The sequence below is a fragment of the Talpa occidentalis genome, unplaced genomic scaffold (assembly GCF_014898055.3).
Source record: "Talpa occidentalis isolate TD23 unplaced genomic scaffold, MPIMG_talOcc4v2.1 talOcc4.3, whole genome shotgun sequence".
In the NCBI taxonomy this organism is placed as follows: Eukaryota; Metazoa; Chordata; class Mammalia; order Eulipotyphla; family Talpidae; genus Talpa; species Talpa occidentalis.
The window spans coordinates 114,846,225-114,864,166 of NW_023603184.1; the positions used below are offsets into that span (position 1 = coordinate 114,846,225).

General features: G+C 34.6%; 1 protein-coding gene across 3 annotated transcripts in view; it reads right to left on the minus strand.

Moving 5' to 3' along the window:
• Positions 1-17,942, minus strand: part of COL5A2 (collagen type V alpha 2 chain) — a 202,444-nt gene that overhangs the window by 21,090 nt on the left and 163,412 nt on the right. For all 3 annotated transcript variants that reach the window (XM_054699922.1, XM_054699923.1, XM_037523688.2), the window contains 18 exons: positions 16,890-16,943; positions 14,452-14,550; positions 14,086-14,130; positions 13,870-13,968; positions 11,662-11,715; positions 11,091-11,198; positions 9,965-10,018; positions 9,289-9,387; positions 8,434-8,487; positions 7,789-7,887; positions 7,629-7,682; positions 7,482-7,535; positions 5,924-5,977; positions 5,153-5,206; positions 3,521-3,565; positions 3,105-3,203; positions 1,690-1,797; positions 1,364-1,417 (listed from right to left, as the gene is read on the minus strand). In XM_054699922.1, coding sequence (XP_054555897.1) covers positions 1,364-1,417; positions 1,690-1,797; positions 3,105-3,203; positions 3,521-3,565; positions 5,153-5,206; positions 5,924-5,977; positions 7,482-7,535; positions 7,629-7,682; positions 7,789-7,887; positions 8,434-8,487; positions 9,289-9,387; positions 9,965-10,018; positions 11,091-11,198; positions 11,662-11,715; positions 13,870-13,968; positions 14,086-14,130; positions 14,452-14,550; positions 16,890-16,943 — 1,287 coding nt within the window. The remainder of the gene's footprint in view (positions 1-1,363; positions 1,418-1,689; positions 1,798-3,104; positions 3,204-3,520; positions 3,566-5,152; positions 5,207-5,923; positions 5,978-7,481; positions 7,536-7,628; positions 7,683-7,788; positions 7,888-8,433; positions 8,488-9,288; positions 9,388-9,964; positions 10,019-11,090; positions 11,199-11,661; positions 11,716-13,869; positions 13,969-14,085; positions 14,131-14,451; positions 14,551-16,889; positions 16,944-17,942) is intronic.

Genomic DNA, 17,942 nt, shown 5'->3' on the forward strand with positions numbered 1-17,942 from the left:
TTTCTCCAGTCTCCTGAGATGAACAGGAGTGTGACCACCCAACTTCACTGAGGTTCATGCTCAGAGCATAGGAAGCTTCCACACAGAGATATGAAACTGGGTCTTTTCAACATGTGATCACAATCTCTAAACTGTTGGGCTCTGTTGGAATATAGCCTAAAACAAGCTTGTTCTCAGATATTTATGTATTACTTCTTCATATGTTCAAACATGCTTTTATCATTTAATTTCTGTATGTATTACTGAAGAAACTAAAAGAACAAAAATGACTTTTGAATTTTATATGACTGATAAGAACATGAGGAAACTGATGTTATGTTCTCTGAATCTACAATGGAACAATATTTTCCCAATGATTTACTAAATATACTTTTTTAAGAATCAATTAAAAAGATTATATCATTAAATTGACAAACCATTTTTTAATACCGAGAAAACTGTTTTTTTCACTTTACTATATAACACCTTTACTATATAATTCTCTGCTCTTCTTCCCTAGAACAATGTGTGCCCTTAATAAAAATAAAGCAGTTATTGTCTAAATCCTGATCCTATTATGCTGAATTTTCAAAGTTAATTCATAATAATAGAATGTATTTTAGATTCCCACTTAAACTATCAATGATCATGCCTTTAGACAGTATGCACATAGTACCGTGCACCCAAATCATTCATTATGTAAAATACACTATACCAGATTTATTTAGACTGCTTTTGAAATGTTAAATATTAGATTTAATTAAACAGCAAGAGAGCTCACGTTCATAATTTGCTAAACTTTGTGTTTCAACTTCAGAGTCTCAAAAAAAAAAGAAGTATCACTATAACTAAATTTTTTCTATATTTTACTTCATTTTTATTAAAGAACCAATATAACCAATGTATTAACAGTAGTATTAACAGTAACTCAGTGTGAGATCTTTTTTCATGGCACAAATGTTATTGCTGGGGCATAGCATGACAGCCAACCACTGAAACAAATTATTCATCAAGTATCAGGAACTATTGACTGTCTAAGCAGTTGTAACCAACTGCTCTACCTGAAAGAATCACGCATGCCTGAAAATATATTTCAATCTGATTGTCTCACTATCCTCAGAAAAAGGGCCAGTCTCATATGCACTTTAAAAATGTGCTTCATGTCATTCTCACAACAATGACTTTATTTTTTGGTTTGCTCTAATTCAAGATAAGCAAAATGAATATCCATGGTTAGCCAACATCAAACCCCAAATTTCATTGTTCTCCAAATACTACTATCATGGAAACATGATGAATTTTATTTTGCAAAGTTCATGCAAGGTCACATTATAATGATATTATGGATTCCTAGCCTAGTTGGAAAAGGAATGATTTCACTTACTCTTGCTCCATCATTTCCAGCTGTTCCTTCAGCACCTTTCTCTCCTAGGCCACCCTGGGAAAACACACAAAATACCATTTGATTGTCTTTCCAATTTGCATGGTAGCTTTAAGAGAACTTGGGTTTATCACATGTTGATAGCTGTAGCCCCTTCAATCTGGAACAATTCCAGACATTTGGTATTTTTTTTTTACAAATATATATATTGAAAGAATGAATGAATGAATGACATGTGACTTGTGATAACAAAAGTAAAAGTCTGCCCAGAAAGTTGGTATTAGAATGTCTAAATGAATGCACTAAAAAAAAAACAAAAGAAGACTTACTCTGTCACCCTTGGGGCCAGGAGTTCCAGCAATTCCTCTTTCCCCTGGCATACCTTGCAGACCTGGTGGGCCTGTATCTCCAGGTGTCCCAGTTGGTCCTGGACTGCCCTACAATGAACCAACGATAAGTAATCTCAATTTTATATTAAATATGAACTACAAATATTGTTTTGTCATTTAGTTTCTATATGTATTACTGAAGTAACTTAAAGAATTTCTATTTAGGTAGATTAAAAATTGAATCTCAGCTATTTCTCTGGGTTCAGCCTACTGCTTACACTTTTTTGTTTGGAAAAATCATCTGTGAGTTCATTTAAAAAAAAAAAAAAAACAGACCTTGCCTTTTTGATTGTTGGTTTATGTTCTCAACTTTTCTCTGAGAAAATGAGTTGGCATTCAAGTAAATATTAGAAGGTTACAGCAAGCAGCAGCCCTTCTGCTCACCTGTGCCAATGCAGGTGTTCCTCTTCACCAACTTCTTCCTTTGCAAAGCAGCAGGCCTTCTGCCTGCCTGTGACCACGCAGGCCTCTCTTTTTGCAAACCTCTCTCTTTAGGGGCAGCTCTTTCTGCCTGCTTGTGTCTATGAAGTGTCCTTTACTTGCCTCTCCCTTTTTATAATAAACCTACCGTTTTGTATATATATATATTTTTGTATATATATATATATATATATATATATATATATATATATATGAGGGTTGTCTTTTGGGGGGCAACATCATGAGGATTCTAATCCAGAAAGAAGATACTACATTTGAAGAGTATTTCCTTCTCTCTCTCATGAACCCAAACTAGTATCAGGCTCATTCAGTGATTAAACTCAAGTCAATCTTATGCAATCACTCTATATCATGAAGATGATAAGGGATCTATTACTACATGATAAACAATTTTACTTCAATCGTTTACTATGAAGTTAGCCACATTTTCTACTACCAGTCTTAAAAATAGCACCCAAAAGGAAATAACACTGTTTTTTCCCCTTTATTAAGTACTGTATTTTCAAATTTCAAAAAGTACATACTTGCCTGTATTTTGTAAGAAGAATGATGGAACCAGAGACAAGGAAACTGGAGTATGATTAGGAATATCTCCTAATAAACTGTGCAATTTTCTGGTTTTCTTATCCCTGCTTATTAATGGAAGTCATTACACAATTTATAAAAATGAGTATCAGGAGTGGGTTCATATATGCGAAAATATGACTATGTGCTAGACCATAAATTTTATCATAGGGAGAGACTTCTTTTCAGCTGACTCTTTAGTACCAAGAAAAAACCTACTAGGGGCTCATCATCTATTTGCTAAAGAAGAAAATTACTCAATTAAGAAAAAAACAAGAGAAATATACCATTGTGTGTTTACTGAACAGTAATTTCAGAACATAATATACCAAGCTCACTACTATACTTACTTTTGGACCATCAGGACCGTGTCCACCAGCCATTCCCTTCTCACCAGGAAGGCCGGTTATTCCTGGTTCTCCCCTTTCTCCTGGATTTCCTCGTTCTCCCTAATGCACCAAGAGAATAGCAAACAGTCTCAGTCCTTGATCTAAAAATCAGTTAAATATATCTGGAAAAAATGCAAAATGACTTCTACTAGAGATAAATTTAGAATTGAGTAATTATTAAGGTTCAAATTTTCTATTTTGGCGATTAGAAATGAACATGAATTAAGTATATATTAGTTTCACATCACAAAATATTTCTCCTAAGATTGACTTTTATCAAGTTGGATTTTAATGCTTCAAATAAATCCCAGTTTAAGATAAGTTTTTTCAATCTAAAGCAGATAGAAAAAATTAATCATGAAGGAGAAAATACTTACTCTAGGTCCTAATGGGCCAACTGCTCCAGGATCTCCAGGAACCCCCTATAAAATGTATTTTTAATGATTAGAGGGAAACATTTTAAACTAAATTTTAGTTATTTCTTATAAATCTCTCCAGATATTAAATTTCTTTTACTGCACTGAGAAGTCTCACTAAGTCCATAGCAAAGAAGAAGAAAAATGTGTGTACTTTTATAAATAAGGGGCTATCTCATACTTAAGAAGGAAATATTTTTCCAGAAAAATTTATGTTATACTTGAATATTTGATTTTTGAAAATCAAAATATGCACAATATTACCTCACAAAGACTGTGAATTAATATTTTGAAACTACAAAATATAAGCTACAGGTCTTATTTCCTAAGGAAACATGAAAAAGTTTAAGTAGAAGAAACTGAAATCAAAAACAATGAAAAGCTGATTAATTTAGTTAATATTTCTTGAGCATGTGATACAGATAATACACCTAATAGGAAATTTGGGTTCAATTACCACAGTTGTGACTACGTTAAAGTTTCAGTTTATTCTTAGTTAAAGGAAAGTTTGTCATTTCAAAATTTCATTCAGTAATTAAGATAATAACAATATTAAGTAGGCCTCTAATCTTATTTCTTGAAATTTATATCTTCATTGTAGCATGATCTTTCTAAAACTCAATTTCAACAGTATTATTATTTAAACACCTTTCATTAATTTCTTGTTATGCTAATACAAAGAGCTAATAAGATTCATATTAAGATTCTCCATAATCTGGACCCTGATTCTCTCCTCCAGGCTCTCATTCACACTCACATTGTAGTCCACATTCCTAAATTAATGACCCCTTTTAAACTGCCTTATTTTGGTCAGCTTTTCCCACTTCTTGGAGTATTTTCTTACTTCCTTTTGTATCCCACCTCCCCTTTACCATCATTCATCCTTGATATTTCACAAGAGACATTTACTTTGCCTGGGGAACTTTCTCTAGATGCCCAAGTTTAAGAAGTCTTAGTTGCATCTTCTATGTTTCTACACAGAGAGTGCCTCACCTACCATGACTTTCAGAACATGCTACTATTATATTTTTTTACTACACTCTACCCCTGCTGTAATATAATGTAAGGACAAGATCCAAGTCCATCTTGTTTAATCAGTTAAGAACACTGCTTAGTAAAGCTAAACACAGAGTCCGCAGCAAATATTTGTTGAACAGTTTACATGAATAAATAAATCACTCAGAGAAAAATAAATTAATATGTTCTGGTGAAATCAGAGAAATATAATGGTTAATATCTGTGTGTATGTGTGTGTGAGTGTGTATAACCTCAAGTAAGAATGGAGTTATGGTAAGGTACAGTTAGTGGTTAAGAACAGTCTTGGGAAATAGGCCAACTGGGCTTTTATCATTTCAGCTGCAACTTATGGAAAATTACCTACCATCTGTATTCCTCATTTTCCATATTTGTAAAATAGGCACAGCTATCCTCATTTTCCATATTTGTAAAATAGGCACAGTAATAGCACCAAGTACAGAGGGTTGCTTCAGCATTAAAAGCAATTACATACATAAAGCAAATCAAAATGGAGCCTCACACACAGGAGTGATATTATGAGTCACTGACTCTCAGTATTATTATTTAAAGCCTCACCTGATCACCTGGTTTTCCACCTTCCCCAGGAGGCCCTGGAGGACCAGGAAGCCCCTAAAACAAAAGTAACAAAATGAAACTGTGAATCAGTGAAAGTTTATTAGACCACCAATGTTAACAGTTCACTTTTAAAATGCATGGAACTTCCAAATACAAATGGAACTTTCAAGTACAAATTAAACAACACAGAATGAAAAAAATTGTATCTTCTAAAATAACAACAGTTACTCAGTTTAGGTTTAGATTTTCATTTATACTACGCTTAGTAAAAAAGAAGAGATTATTTATATTTGTAGATTTTTATGGTTATAATATTTTAGGCTGCTAGAATATTGTAAAGTCAGTTCTGAAAGGTTTATTTTCTGCCACATTATGATTATCCATACTATTAAAGAGAATATACACAAATATACTATCATACTAAATATTTAGATAAATCATGAAAATTTGTTCACTAAAAAAATTTAGAGATTGTGCAGGTAAAACTAGATAAGCCATAAATTAGTTTGTTAAACTAATAGTTTGTTAAACTAATCAAGAATATTTTATTTTTAGTGTGTTAAAAGTTTAGGTTTTGATGAGTTTTTCAGTTTTTCAGTTTCTGTTTGAATAGAAATATTTTATTTTATCCAAATGTTTATCCTATTTATTTAAAAAGGTATGGCTTTTTTGAAAACTGTAGAATGTCACATCCTTTGATCCTTTCTTTTTATATTTTAAAAGTTGTATCATTTCATGGAAAAGGAAATATAGACCTGAATTAGTACATACCTGAAAGCCAGTGGGGCCTGGGGGTCCTTGTTCTCCTCTTTCCCCAGCTAGACCCTAAATATGAAAGAAAAAAAATCATTTATGAAGTTTGATCTTTATGTCTATCTCCTGTTTATGTGAACCACTAGAAGTTTTCGTATTTCTTCCAATCACATGCTTTTCACTGTAACCAGCTAATAAACTAATATTAAAAGTCACGTAAATGGTATTGTTTAAAGTCCCTTTTGGGGAGAAAATATCTTCCAAAGCCAATGAAAAGACTGATAATATGTGTCTATATTTTTATCCAAATATAAAAAGTCTGGATCCAACCATAAAATTACAGAGAAATTGAATAAACTGATCATGAAAATTCATTACCTTTATCTACTTAATCTTAAAATGATAATATTTCCACTGAAGTTTATTCCTCAGTGTCATAAGAATTGTAATGAAACCATTAAAACTAAAATAAGTAAAGAAATCATTCATTGTAGAGGATTATTGGGTTTTGGTGGTGGAAATGGTGTACAAACATACACTTGCATGAAAAATACATTTTTAGAGGTTTGAACCTATAATGCCTATGACAAATACTATGATGTAACCAACTTTACCTCAATAAACAAAATTGGAGAGAAAAAAATAAAGAAAATGGACAAACTTAATTTTAAAAAAGAACTAACATTTTATTTTTATTTATTTATTTACTTACTTAAAATATTTATTTATTTATTTATTTATTTATTTATACAAGCACTGGGTACAGTCAGAAGCGTGGGAGGGTGAGAGAATTCACCAGAGCAGGGAGCAGAACAGGCAGACGGACAGAGGTACACTGCTGAGGGGAGCAGCAGGCGGCTGGAGAGGTCTGCGAGCCATGTGGGACCCTCGCCCGGCGGCTGGGGATCTAACCGGCGCTGCAGAGGCTGTGGGCAGCCTTGCAACCCAGCGCTCAACCACTGCACCACCGGGGAGGCCCAGAACTAATATTTTAGAAAGATATTTAAATTGCCTCATCCCCAAATATACAAATTAGTGAAAATATATTTTTGCGAAATAATTTTTAAATCCTATGATGAAAATATATCTCAAAGGATAAATATTATTCATTTTTATCCTTCCAACAAAAACCCAGTTTATATAAATTTACATAGCACACATTATAGGAGATAATTATAATCCAGTTTATACTACATAGTTTATACTAAATACACTAGTATTTAGTGTATTTTACATAGTTTACATTTACATAGTTTATAGTTTTTACATAGTTTATACTAAATACACTATATTTGTCAAACATTTTTCCCACCTTATATATTCTCCAATGGTGACACATAAAGAAGATGAAATAACTTTTGCCATGAGCATTTTAAGGTTTAGAATGAAAAGAACAGTCACTCCATTTAAAAAGGCAAAACGCACCAGCAACGAAATCAAAAGATGTATTTGAAATTCGTGAGTCCTGAACTTTCCAATTTACTCCCCTTGAAACTTGTTCATAAGTAAAGTCTTAGACAAGTATCATTTAAAATTACAGTGTTGAATGATATACTCTCACTAAAAGATCACATACCGGGGGTCCCACAGGACCAGAAGGACCAACTTCACCATCTTTTCCAGGAGCTCCCTAGAATTGCACAGAGACAATTTGTGAAGTGAGACCATGAGAATTTGGATCATTTCATATTTTTTTTTTCTTTAGCAGAAACTGTATAATTACCCTCTGCCCAGGAACACCAGCATTTCCTGCCTCTCCAGGTTTTCCAGGGTCACCCTAAAGAGGATATGAAACTATCTTAAAATTCAATTAATTTGCTAAAAATATGCGTTCCAAGTGAGGATTATGATGTGATGGCAAGCATAGTGCATGCTGTACTCACACTGCTACCTTTGGGGCCTGGAAGACCCATGCTTCCAGGCTGCCCTCGGATTCCTATGGAGCCTGGAGGACCTGGCCGGCCATCCTCCCCTGGAGCACCCTAAAAAATTGATTGCAACAATATAATATGGTATCACCCAAATTATGACTTGCCTGTGCTTACTTATGAAAGTTGTATGTTTTAAATTGTCCTATATTTTTATCTTAGTGAATCATAACAGTTGAATTTTAAAAAAGAAGCTAATGAGGTATTTGAGTATTTGGAAAACAGATTTTATTCTATATATGCAAGCCTCATCTTCACATGTCTTTAAACTCTCACATTAATAGGAGAAATCTTTCTTCTTTAATCTGATTTGTGATAATGAAGATTCAGGCTTCTATTTCACATTTGCAATATAGGGGAAAGTCTCAGAATATACGAGCTGTCAAAATTCATGCCTACTTATCTCTTAAACGTATATAACTGGAAGGACATCAAGAAATGAAAATATTGTGAATAGACCAACTACCAATATTGAAAGACTACATCATTTTAAACTTTTTATCAATGTCAGGGAAACAACTGAGATTCATATATTTATCTCAATTAAATTTGATTAGTTTTTCTATTGAGAAACAATGAACTTTGGTTTAAACTACTTACCAAAGGTCCAAGTTTTCCTTCAGGACCTTGAACACCGGGATTTCCTGTTAGACCCTTAAAGTTAAAAGCAATTGTCAGCTTGTTGCTGGTCTATAATTGAAATAGATTCTAAAGAGTAAAAATAGCATTACATGAAGAGACCCATTTCTACTTTGCAATGCCCACTCTCATTGGCCTCGAGTTTTTTTCAGGTTTTTGCAATTCACTCAATATTCTCCAAGTTCAATGCAGTCTACAGTCAGAGGTCATTTTTACCATAAAGAATGCTGGCCAGTCATTCAACTGGCATTCCACCTTTATCTGAGGAAGATTATCTAAGCTTAGAAGAACCCAATGCCAGTTTCCCATGAAGAAGGAGAACAAAGCTATAAGAGACTTTTACTCATAAAGTTTAGGCTGGATTCAGGAGAAAGAACTTATATGGAGTGCATGAAATGCATCTTTCCATCCATCGTTTTGTATAGACCTTTCTCTTTCAGGGGCACTGCTGAGAACTGGGCAGTTCCACAGTTCAAACAAAAATTTTAAGTGACATTTTGTTAAAATGTTATTTATCTCTCTGCCAAAAATTAAACAAGTTGCTTATTAGCAAATAAAGAAAATACAAAAATTGATAAACAGGGTTTTTTCCATGCCAAGTGGTATAAGTATGAAAATACACTCCTTTGAGAAAGGGAAACTAGAAGATACAATGCTATTTATAATAAAAATAACAAACTAGTATTTAAAAATAATGAATTATGTCAAAACCATAAAATAAAGAAATGTTCCAAGTTATAAAATTAAGATTTAAAAAAAAAAGCCTACAATGACTCTTCAGGAGCATTCTTTGTGGAACAACATCTGTGTTCTTACCCGAGCGCCTGGGAGCCCAGGTTCTCCTGGACGACCTGGGTCCCCTTGACCTCCTTTGGGTCCTGAAGAACCTACAGGACCCCTCTCTCCTTGAGCCCCCTGTTCCAAAGGCAAATACAACATGTCAGGAAAAAAAGGGTGCAGGGAAACAAAAGCAAGCATATATAAAACTCGTGTTTCACAATCAAAGAGCTCATATGACACAGATGTTCTGTCATAGTAATTACAAATACTTCTTTGTAAACAATGTCATTTCACATTTTTGCTCTAATCTAATTCCTTGTAGGGTAATGTTTTTCATCACTGACTATTGAAAGTCGTGTTGAGAGCCCCGCTCCAATAATTTAATCTTTTAAAAAAGAATTTTGAAATAGTCTCTTTTCCAAATAAAAGTATAAATAGATCTCAGCTAAAGAAAAGACTTATGACCTTTTTTTCTTGGGAATATCCCCAGAAAGTTTGAAAACAAACTTCCCTACACCTCCAACCATTGTCCTTCTCTCCAAAAATCTATAATATAAAAGCTGCATAAGAGGAGGTTGGCTTTAGTCCTCACATCTTTGTTCATATCCTTTCTGGATCTGGACCTGTGGGAGCCAGGCCTGGACCCTGCTGGACAGTGGAATCTTTTGGAGAACCACTCACATGGCTACCAACATTGACAGGATGACCTTACCTTTGGTCCAGGTAAACCATCAGAGCCTGGAAAGCCACGATTGCCAGGAGCACCCTACAAATGACCAAAACATGATTCTTAATTATTGTTGATGTTTTTGTAATAAATAATGAGTAGGTACTTTTTATTTTTATTGCTATAAAGTTTTAGGAGTTGTGATCAGGTTAACATGGCAATCGATATGTGTAATAAAAAAGTACTGATTACACAGAAAGAAATTTTAATTTTTAGGAATATGTAAGTACTAAGCCAGATGATTCCTGAAATCAAGAAGTATTCTTACAATTCATTGTTAAAATAAACATAGATAAAACCTGTTATCTAGACAGGAGAGAAAAAGGAATGGCAGTTTTAACAGCAATCAAAATGTCAATGATAACATGTATTAACACTGTCATGTATGTGAACCCTTCACATCCCTGAAGCACTACACAAATGTTAGGTGATGTTATTGTTGTCCCTTTCAGACCTGTTCCATTATACTCTACCATTCTACTCCACAACAACCTCTTCTGATCTTTGAATTCACCAACCCCTTTCTGGCCTCCTGGCTTTGCATTTACTGTTTCCCTCTCCCGAAAATATTCTTTCTCATGGACTCTTGCTGACTCACCCTCATCTTCAGCACTCACTTAAAATGTCAATCTTCTCAAAGAATCCTATTTCCTAACCGACTAATATAATATCACACCACTGTCAAATACAGTTATTCTTCACCCCTAAGAACCTGTTATTTAATAAGTGTATACACTACTTATTAAAATATGCAACTATATTTTGATTTATTTATTGACTTATTTGTTGCTACCTCCACACTAGAGTAAATTATTGTTTACTAATCTCGGTAAATTATTGTTACTATTATTGATAGGACCACAGACTTCCTGTTCACTGATATATCCCAAGAACTAATATATCAAATTCGCATAGAAGAGTTGCTCAACCAATGTTATCTGAATGAATGCATGAGAATGGTTACACAGTTGGCTCCTTTAATTCCTCAATGACCACACTGAACTGTGCAGTGGTCCTGCAAGCATTTCTCTTAACTGCTCTAGGTTTCCTTACTATCCCAAAACTTATTCATGTAATTCCCCCACAACAAAAGATTTTATTCAAATGTTACCCTTTCTCCCACTGGACCTGGAGGACCGACTGTTCCTGGATCTCCTCGGGGACCTCTTTTACCTTCTTCACCAGGTGGACCTATTGCACCCTGAATGCCATGTGGCCCCTATTAAAAACAGAATAATAATTACCAGGAAGAGTCATTCAACAAGCTAGTTAATTAAAAGAGTCATTTAATGAAGTCAGTTGCACATTTAAACTAGGTAAATTAATAGTTAGATAAAGACAAGCTGAAAAAACTAAACCTTGACGCTGACTACAGAACTGAGACCCCAAGAGGGAGAGGGCTGGGGGACAGGAAACAATAGGGAGGAGGGAAGCATGATGATCTTTGGTGGTGGAGGATGGTAGAGTTGGTGGTGGGTGCACTACGGTGGTAATTCCTGCGGGGATACCCCAATGCTACCTCAGTTAAAAATTAATTAATTAAAAAAATCCATTAAACAAACTCTTTCTATCCAAAGGTATTCCGAATCTCATTGTCATTTTAAATACTTGGGCATTTGAAGCTACATACTTCTATACAATACTCAAGCTTTTCTTGTCAATAAAAACAAATGAAGCCTTACTGGTTCTCCTTTTGGGCCAGCTTCTCCTTTGAAGCCGGGAACTCCTGGATCACCCTAAAATAAAAATATAATAATAAGAAGTAGGACACTTAGCCAGTCCAATCTGCTTTAAGTAAGTATAGTGAATGGGCCTTGAAAACTTTCTGCAGATGAGTCTACAGAACTAGTATAACACAGTCATTTTATTTTTAATTTTGCAAATCTTGTGTGTGAACTTATAAAATCCAGTATAATTTGGTAGTAGTTTATTTTACAGTGGTCTTCAAGTGATTTATTTGTAAAATCTTATTTTTTCTATCATATACTAGAATAATTAGAATTATTCTGTTATAATTTGATAGTAAAATTATAATTAACATGATAATTTCTATAAATAATTTAAGATTTATTTTTGGAAGTAGACTTGTTCACCTAGAATAACAATATATTTATACTGATATTCTACTGACTGAGAGTTTCACAAATGCAAATAGAGCATTTCAGTTTTTTATTGTTCCAGTGTTTTTTGGTTCTTAAATCATAGTTCAAATTGTGGGAAATGTATTGCTTAACAGAGAACACAATAAAACCAAATGTATGATATCAGGAACACTCATGTTTTAATAAATCTGTCAACAACATTTTTAAAGGTTTATCAGCATAATTGTAGTGCACAGACAGCAGGGCCGGTTCTCAATGGATCTGGGCAGATGGGTAAACGAGAGTCCTGCAGCCCTCAGTGGCTTTTTACAGGCTTTGTTGCTCTTTCTACACCAATTGCAGTGCAGCATCCAGGCACAAGGTAGGTGGAAGGGTGGGGGGCATGCAGGGGGGCCAGGATGCTGGCAGACCTCCCAAGGCCCAGCAAATCTTTACTGTCTCTGGGCTCATTCTGATATTCTCTCATGGTCTCTTCCTCTCACAGCTTTTCAGCCACTGCTCTCTGCCACATACCATGCTCTGTGATGCTGCCCTTATAGCCTTAGTCTCTTTGCTTAGGCATGCTCACTTACACGTGTCCATACCAGGTGTCCACCATCAAGCATGCGTACACTGAGCCCATACTCCTCCCAAGTGCCTCCTGCATTCAAGGCTGCAGATGATAGCCACAGAGGCTAACAGCACAAAAGCCTAACCATCACTTACCCTACAATAATCAAACTACTTGAAACAGAATTTAAAATATGTTTTAACTAGTACTAGGAAAAAAATTATTTAATTTTTATATATAGCAAGCAAAAATACATATAAGCACAAGTACTCAATGTTTATTTCTTACGGGTTTATCATATCTTTCCTAATAAATAATTTCTACAAATATGAAAAAGTGTTGAATATGTGCAATGTGTTGGAATCTTTCTTCAAGAGTAACTTTCAAGATATAGCTGTTGAACCCAAGTTTAGCCAAATCATTACAAATCCCACTAGAACTACTCTCAGCTCACTGTTAGCCCCGTGACCACCTCATGGATGTGCCTGGCATCTGAGTCCTCTGCTGCAGTAGTCTTTTCTGCAGCCCACCCACTCTGAGTCACTCACCCTGCTGTGGGGTTCAAGAGGGCTCAGGGGATACTTCCGTAGAAAGCAACTGGTACTTTGTGATTGCTGCATGCTTAGTGTTAAGTTCTCTGCCCCTCATGAAAATCCCTGTTTTGGTATCTTCTGAGCAAAGTATAAACCAATCAAATTCCTGAAAGCAAAGGATACTGAATACCTTTTCTTTTTTTTTTTTTTACCACAAGGGTTTTTACAAAGAATGTGTCTCACTAGAAACTAGTGTAATAAGTTACAAGATTGATCGTGTACTGGATTTTAAACTTTTTATTAAATTGTAAAATTTTGGATAAATTTTATATAGAAAAAGTGAACCTCAAATGGAAAGCCAAAAAAAGCTCCACATTTCCCCCAAACTGGTTGCAAAATAGTCCCCTAATGTTGTTACTCAACTACTCATAAAATTCTATGAGGTATACCATGAATTTATGAGCTTATTATTTTAAATAAAAGAACACTAAAATTTAACATAATACAATAATGCTCTGCATTGAATTTCACATCTAAATTGTACATTAACATTTGGCTTTCACTCTATGAAGATTCCTATCTTGTTTGCCTCATTCAGATGAAACCACATTATCTATGCATCATTATATCTCATTACATGTTATTTCTCTTGATGATTTTGGGTGGATTATATTAATGGAGGATAGTTGTTTTAAAGGACATTACCGGTTGGCCTCGAATTCCGGGAGGTCCAGTACTACCCTGAGGTCCTGGAGATCCAGGGGGCCCTGTCAAACCAGGAGGACCAGAGGTACCAGGAGAGCCCTGTCAGAGAGAATGAATGTCACCATGAGCAACAGACCTAAATAGAATTCCACGGTCAATGTTCAAAGGAGAGTATCCATTTGAACTTCACATAGCTAAATGCATTAATGTACTCACCGTTGGGCCTTTTGCACCAGGTGTACCATCAGTTCCCACTACACCCTAAAAGATAAGTGAAAAGTTTATAAAATATCAAGCCATATCCAGGGTGAGATTCAGACATCCATCCACTTTCCAAAAGGAGGCAGAAATTTACTAACAGCGTCAACCACAATTATATAATAAAAAAATTTTTCTTGACTAATTCTCCTTTTCATAAAATAGACAAAACTTGCAGGATTGACAAGTGAAATGTGTTTTTTTTGTGAGTTAAAAGCACTCATTCAGAATTCAAAGAGAACATTATGAAATAGGTTACATTTGTTCTGACATTGCAAAATATGCCAGGTTTTTTGTGCTATTCAAAATATGCTAGGAACTTACAGGAAGACCTTGAGAGCCAACTGGACCTGGTTGCCCAGTTTCACCTCTTTGACCCTGAGGACCTTCAGGGCCTCGTGCTCCAGTGGGGCCTGCTTCTCCCTAGAGGGGTACAAAAGGAAATGTTCATTTAAGAAAAACAAAATGTGTTGTGGTGCAAAATTGATCTTTTATTTGTTCTTTTACGTTTTATAGCCAAACATTTAAAGGTATCAAGAACACAAAGAAGTTTACAAAGGATGTGTAACCTTAAACTAGTTTAAGAAGAGAAAATACTTTTCCATCTCTTCAGGTTTGATGTCAACGCCAAGAGCAAAGCAAAGTGTTAAAGGTAATCTGATAGCTACCTTTCTTTCAACCCAATAGTAGTCCAAATAGCAAATAAAAATACAGATGCCTAGTTAAATTTTAATTCAGATAAACAATAAATAACTTTTAGTATAAGTTTGTCTCATAAAATATTTGGGATTTATACTCAAAATTTATTTTTTGTTTATCTAAAATTCAAAACTTAACTTTTTTTTTTTTGTATTTTATTTGGCATATTGTCTATGTGGGTCTAATCCTGGAGGCACCTGGAACAGGAATTTTAGAACAAAATAAGCCTTCAGAGGACCTTTAGACTGATGAACCACATAAAATCCCTATTAACTCCTGATTACTGAATTGAAAATGACTGGATGTGGAGGTTTATTCTTCATCCAGAGTAAGATGCCAAGCAAGAAACTTACATATATGTAGGAATCCTGGCCATAAAGTAAACACCAAAAATTTTATGCTGGTGGTGAGTGTATTTTAGGATAGGGTAACAATTTCTGAGAGGAAATAGTTTTGATAGGTGTTTGATTTTATTAAGCATTTGCCAGTAGCCAACAGTCAGTTCTAGAAAAACTCAGGAAAAGAGGGAAGTATCTAGAATGAACTGGTATACAAACTGATTGGTAGTATAGAAGTAGAGACAATTTTCTGTTGACTCATAGGCCAAGGCATTATAAGATTTATTTTTTTCAATTCTCTGACCAGAGCTCAGTTTGGACAGTTTGGAAGCAGAAGATCTTGGAAGGGATTTTGAATGGAGGACATTGGGAGGTTGGGCCCTCCATGACCAGAGTTAGTGGCAACAGGATGAGGATTTCAAGAAGGTTGGGCCCTCCATGACCAGAGTTAGTGGCAACAGGATGAGGATTTCAAGAAGCAGATCATATACATGAGAAACTGAAGTCCCACAGTCTGAGTTCATACTGAGTTCTTAGTGAAATGATATAAGGCGTAATTTTAAAGCAGTTGCAGTCCACTGGCATTAGAGAAAGCCTGAAGAGTAATTAGATTATATCACTCTCAGATTTCAAAGAGTATTTCAAATGTCAGCTATAGACTTTTTTGTAATTTGCTTCAAAGTTCAAATTCAATTTGAGTAACACAACTAGGAAAAGCGTGCACCTTTATTGAGGAGTGACCTTGCATCAAGCACTATGCTCAGCATTAGCATAGATTATCTCACTTAGTACTCCACAAAATTCCTTGAGCAAACAAGGTTTAGAGAAGTGAGGTGACTTCTCATGGCCACAGTCATATTTGTACAGCAGAATCTTGTGTAAATTCTTTCTTCAAGTTGAAAATTAGTGCTAAAGGGAAATTGTGAGGAGCAATCAAGTGCATTGTGTTGCTTGAAATTTGAAAGTACTGTTTGTTCTGAAAGTATTCATTAATCTAGCTAGTATACTCTAAATAACTTCCTACTGTAATCCTTGAACCATCATCCAAAATACTGAGAGAAAACAAATGTGACTCACTAAAAAGTAAATAATCCCAGCAGAATACTTTAATCTATTCCCACATGGAGAGCCAAATAGCCTTCTTGCCCATTCCTTTAATGTTTGTATAAATTTAGGGTGGGGGCAAGAATGAGGCCAACATTGTGTGAGAGAACAATTTTTTGACAAGTTTTGATTTATTTTGGCCTCCTATTGTTTAGAACATTCTGCTATTTATTACTGCCCGGCACTCTATCCAAGAACTGAGGTCCAATTCAGATTGCATCTTATTCCTTGCAGCTGTTAAAATTATCTGGCTATAGACAATAAAATCCAACAGATTCTTTGAGATCACAACTATATGATTGTAGGTAATTCTCTAATTTTATTTTTTCCCCACTGTAATGGACATTAAGCATACTCTACACTCTCTCCTTAATTTAGATCAACTTGCAAAAATGCATCTTCCTTTGATTCTTATTGTTGTTACTTTGCTGTAAAATTCATTGTATATTGATATGGCAGATGTTTTATTTGTATGCAAATTGAAGTTAGGTTATATGTTCATCCAAGTAAAAACTGGCTTTTCACCTTTAGAAATAGTACTTCCATATTCTTCAATAAGTGAAATAATCTGAATTTTGTGACTCATGTAATCAAGTAGAGTTAAATATGTTAACATCTTACCTTCATCCCAGGATTTCCTGGAAACCCAGAAGAGCCAGGTATCCCAAGAGGACCCTATTAGAAGAAACCAGAAAAGTGCAGAGATATGTAATTAGGTAACTAATTAAGTCCTCCTTTATTCTTTGACAACATTCTGTACTTTGACAAACAATAAAAAAAATAAATCACAGGTCCTCCCTGGTAGCACAAGGGGTTAAGATGCAACCTATGAAGTTATTCACAGTCTCTGCAACACGAGTTCGATTCCCAGCCAGGGAGCTACCTTTATGGCGCAGCAGACCTGACTTGCCCGCTGCTCCACTCAGCGGTGTATTTCAGTCGATCTGCCTGTTCTATTCCCCACTCTGTCTCTGGTTAATCCTCTCACTGCCCCCTGCAACTCTGGCCTGTACCCCAATTCTTGCATGTATAAATAAATCTTAAAAAAATCACAAACATAATAATATAATTTTAATTACTTCCACATTGATATAAAATAGTGCTAAAAGACTTTCCCAGTAGTCTTAAACATGGTAGTAGGATTTCCTAGTTGTAGCATATAAGATTTAGTTAGTCACAAATACAAATTGCTTGAAACAATTGCTGTTGAGAGATGTATTTTCTTTGTGCAAACCAAGCAATGAAGGTAATATCTAGAAATCTCTATTTTGTATCAAAATCTAAGATTGTATTTTATCTCCATAAAAATAATGCTTAAGAATCATTTGAATAATTTAGAGCATTTTTTCATTAAACTAATAACAAGTTGACATTTGTCACTATCTTACATTTGGGAAGGCATACATAGAGTTTCAAATAAGTATTCAAAGGTTGAACTTAAAGAGAGCATAAAAAGGATTTTATTCTAGGCTGTTCTGTTTATTCCTTAAGAACACATTTTAATTCTATCAGTTTGGCATTAATTAAAGTCCTTTCAAGCTATACTTCTTTTTTATTCTCTTATGTTTTGTTTCCTTTTTACAAGTAACAAGGTTAAATAACTTCAATTACTACTTTTGGCATGTAGGAAAAACTGAGTTTTGAAGATTTTTTCTTGGTCTTTCAGTATCGGTT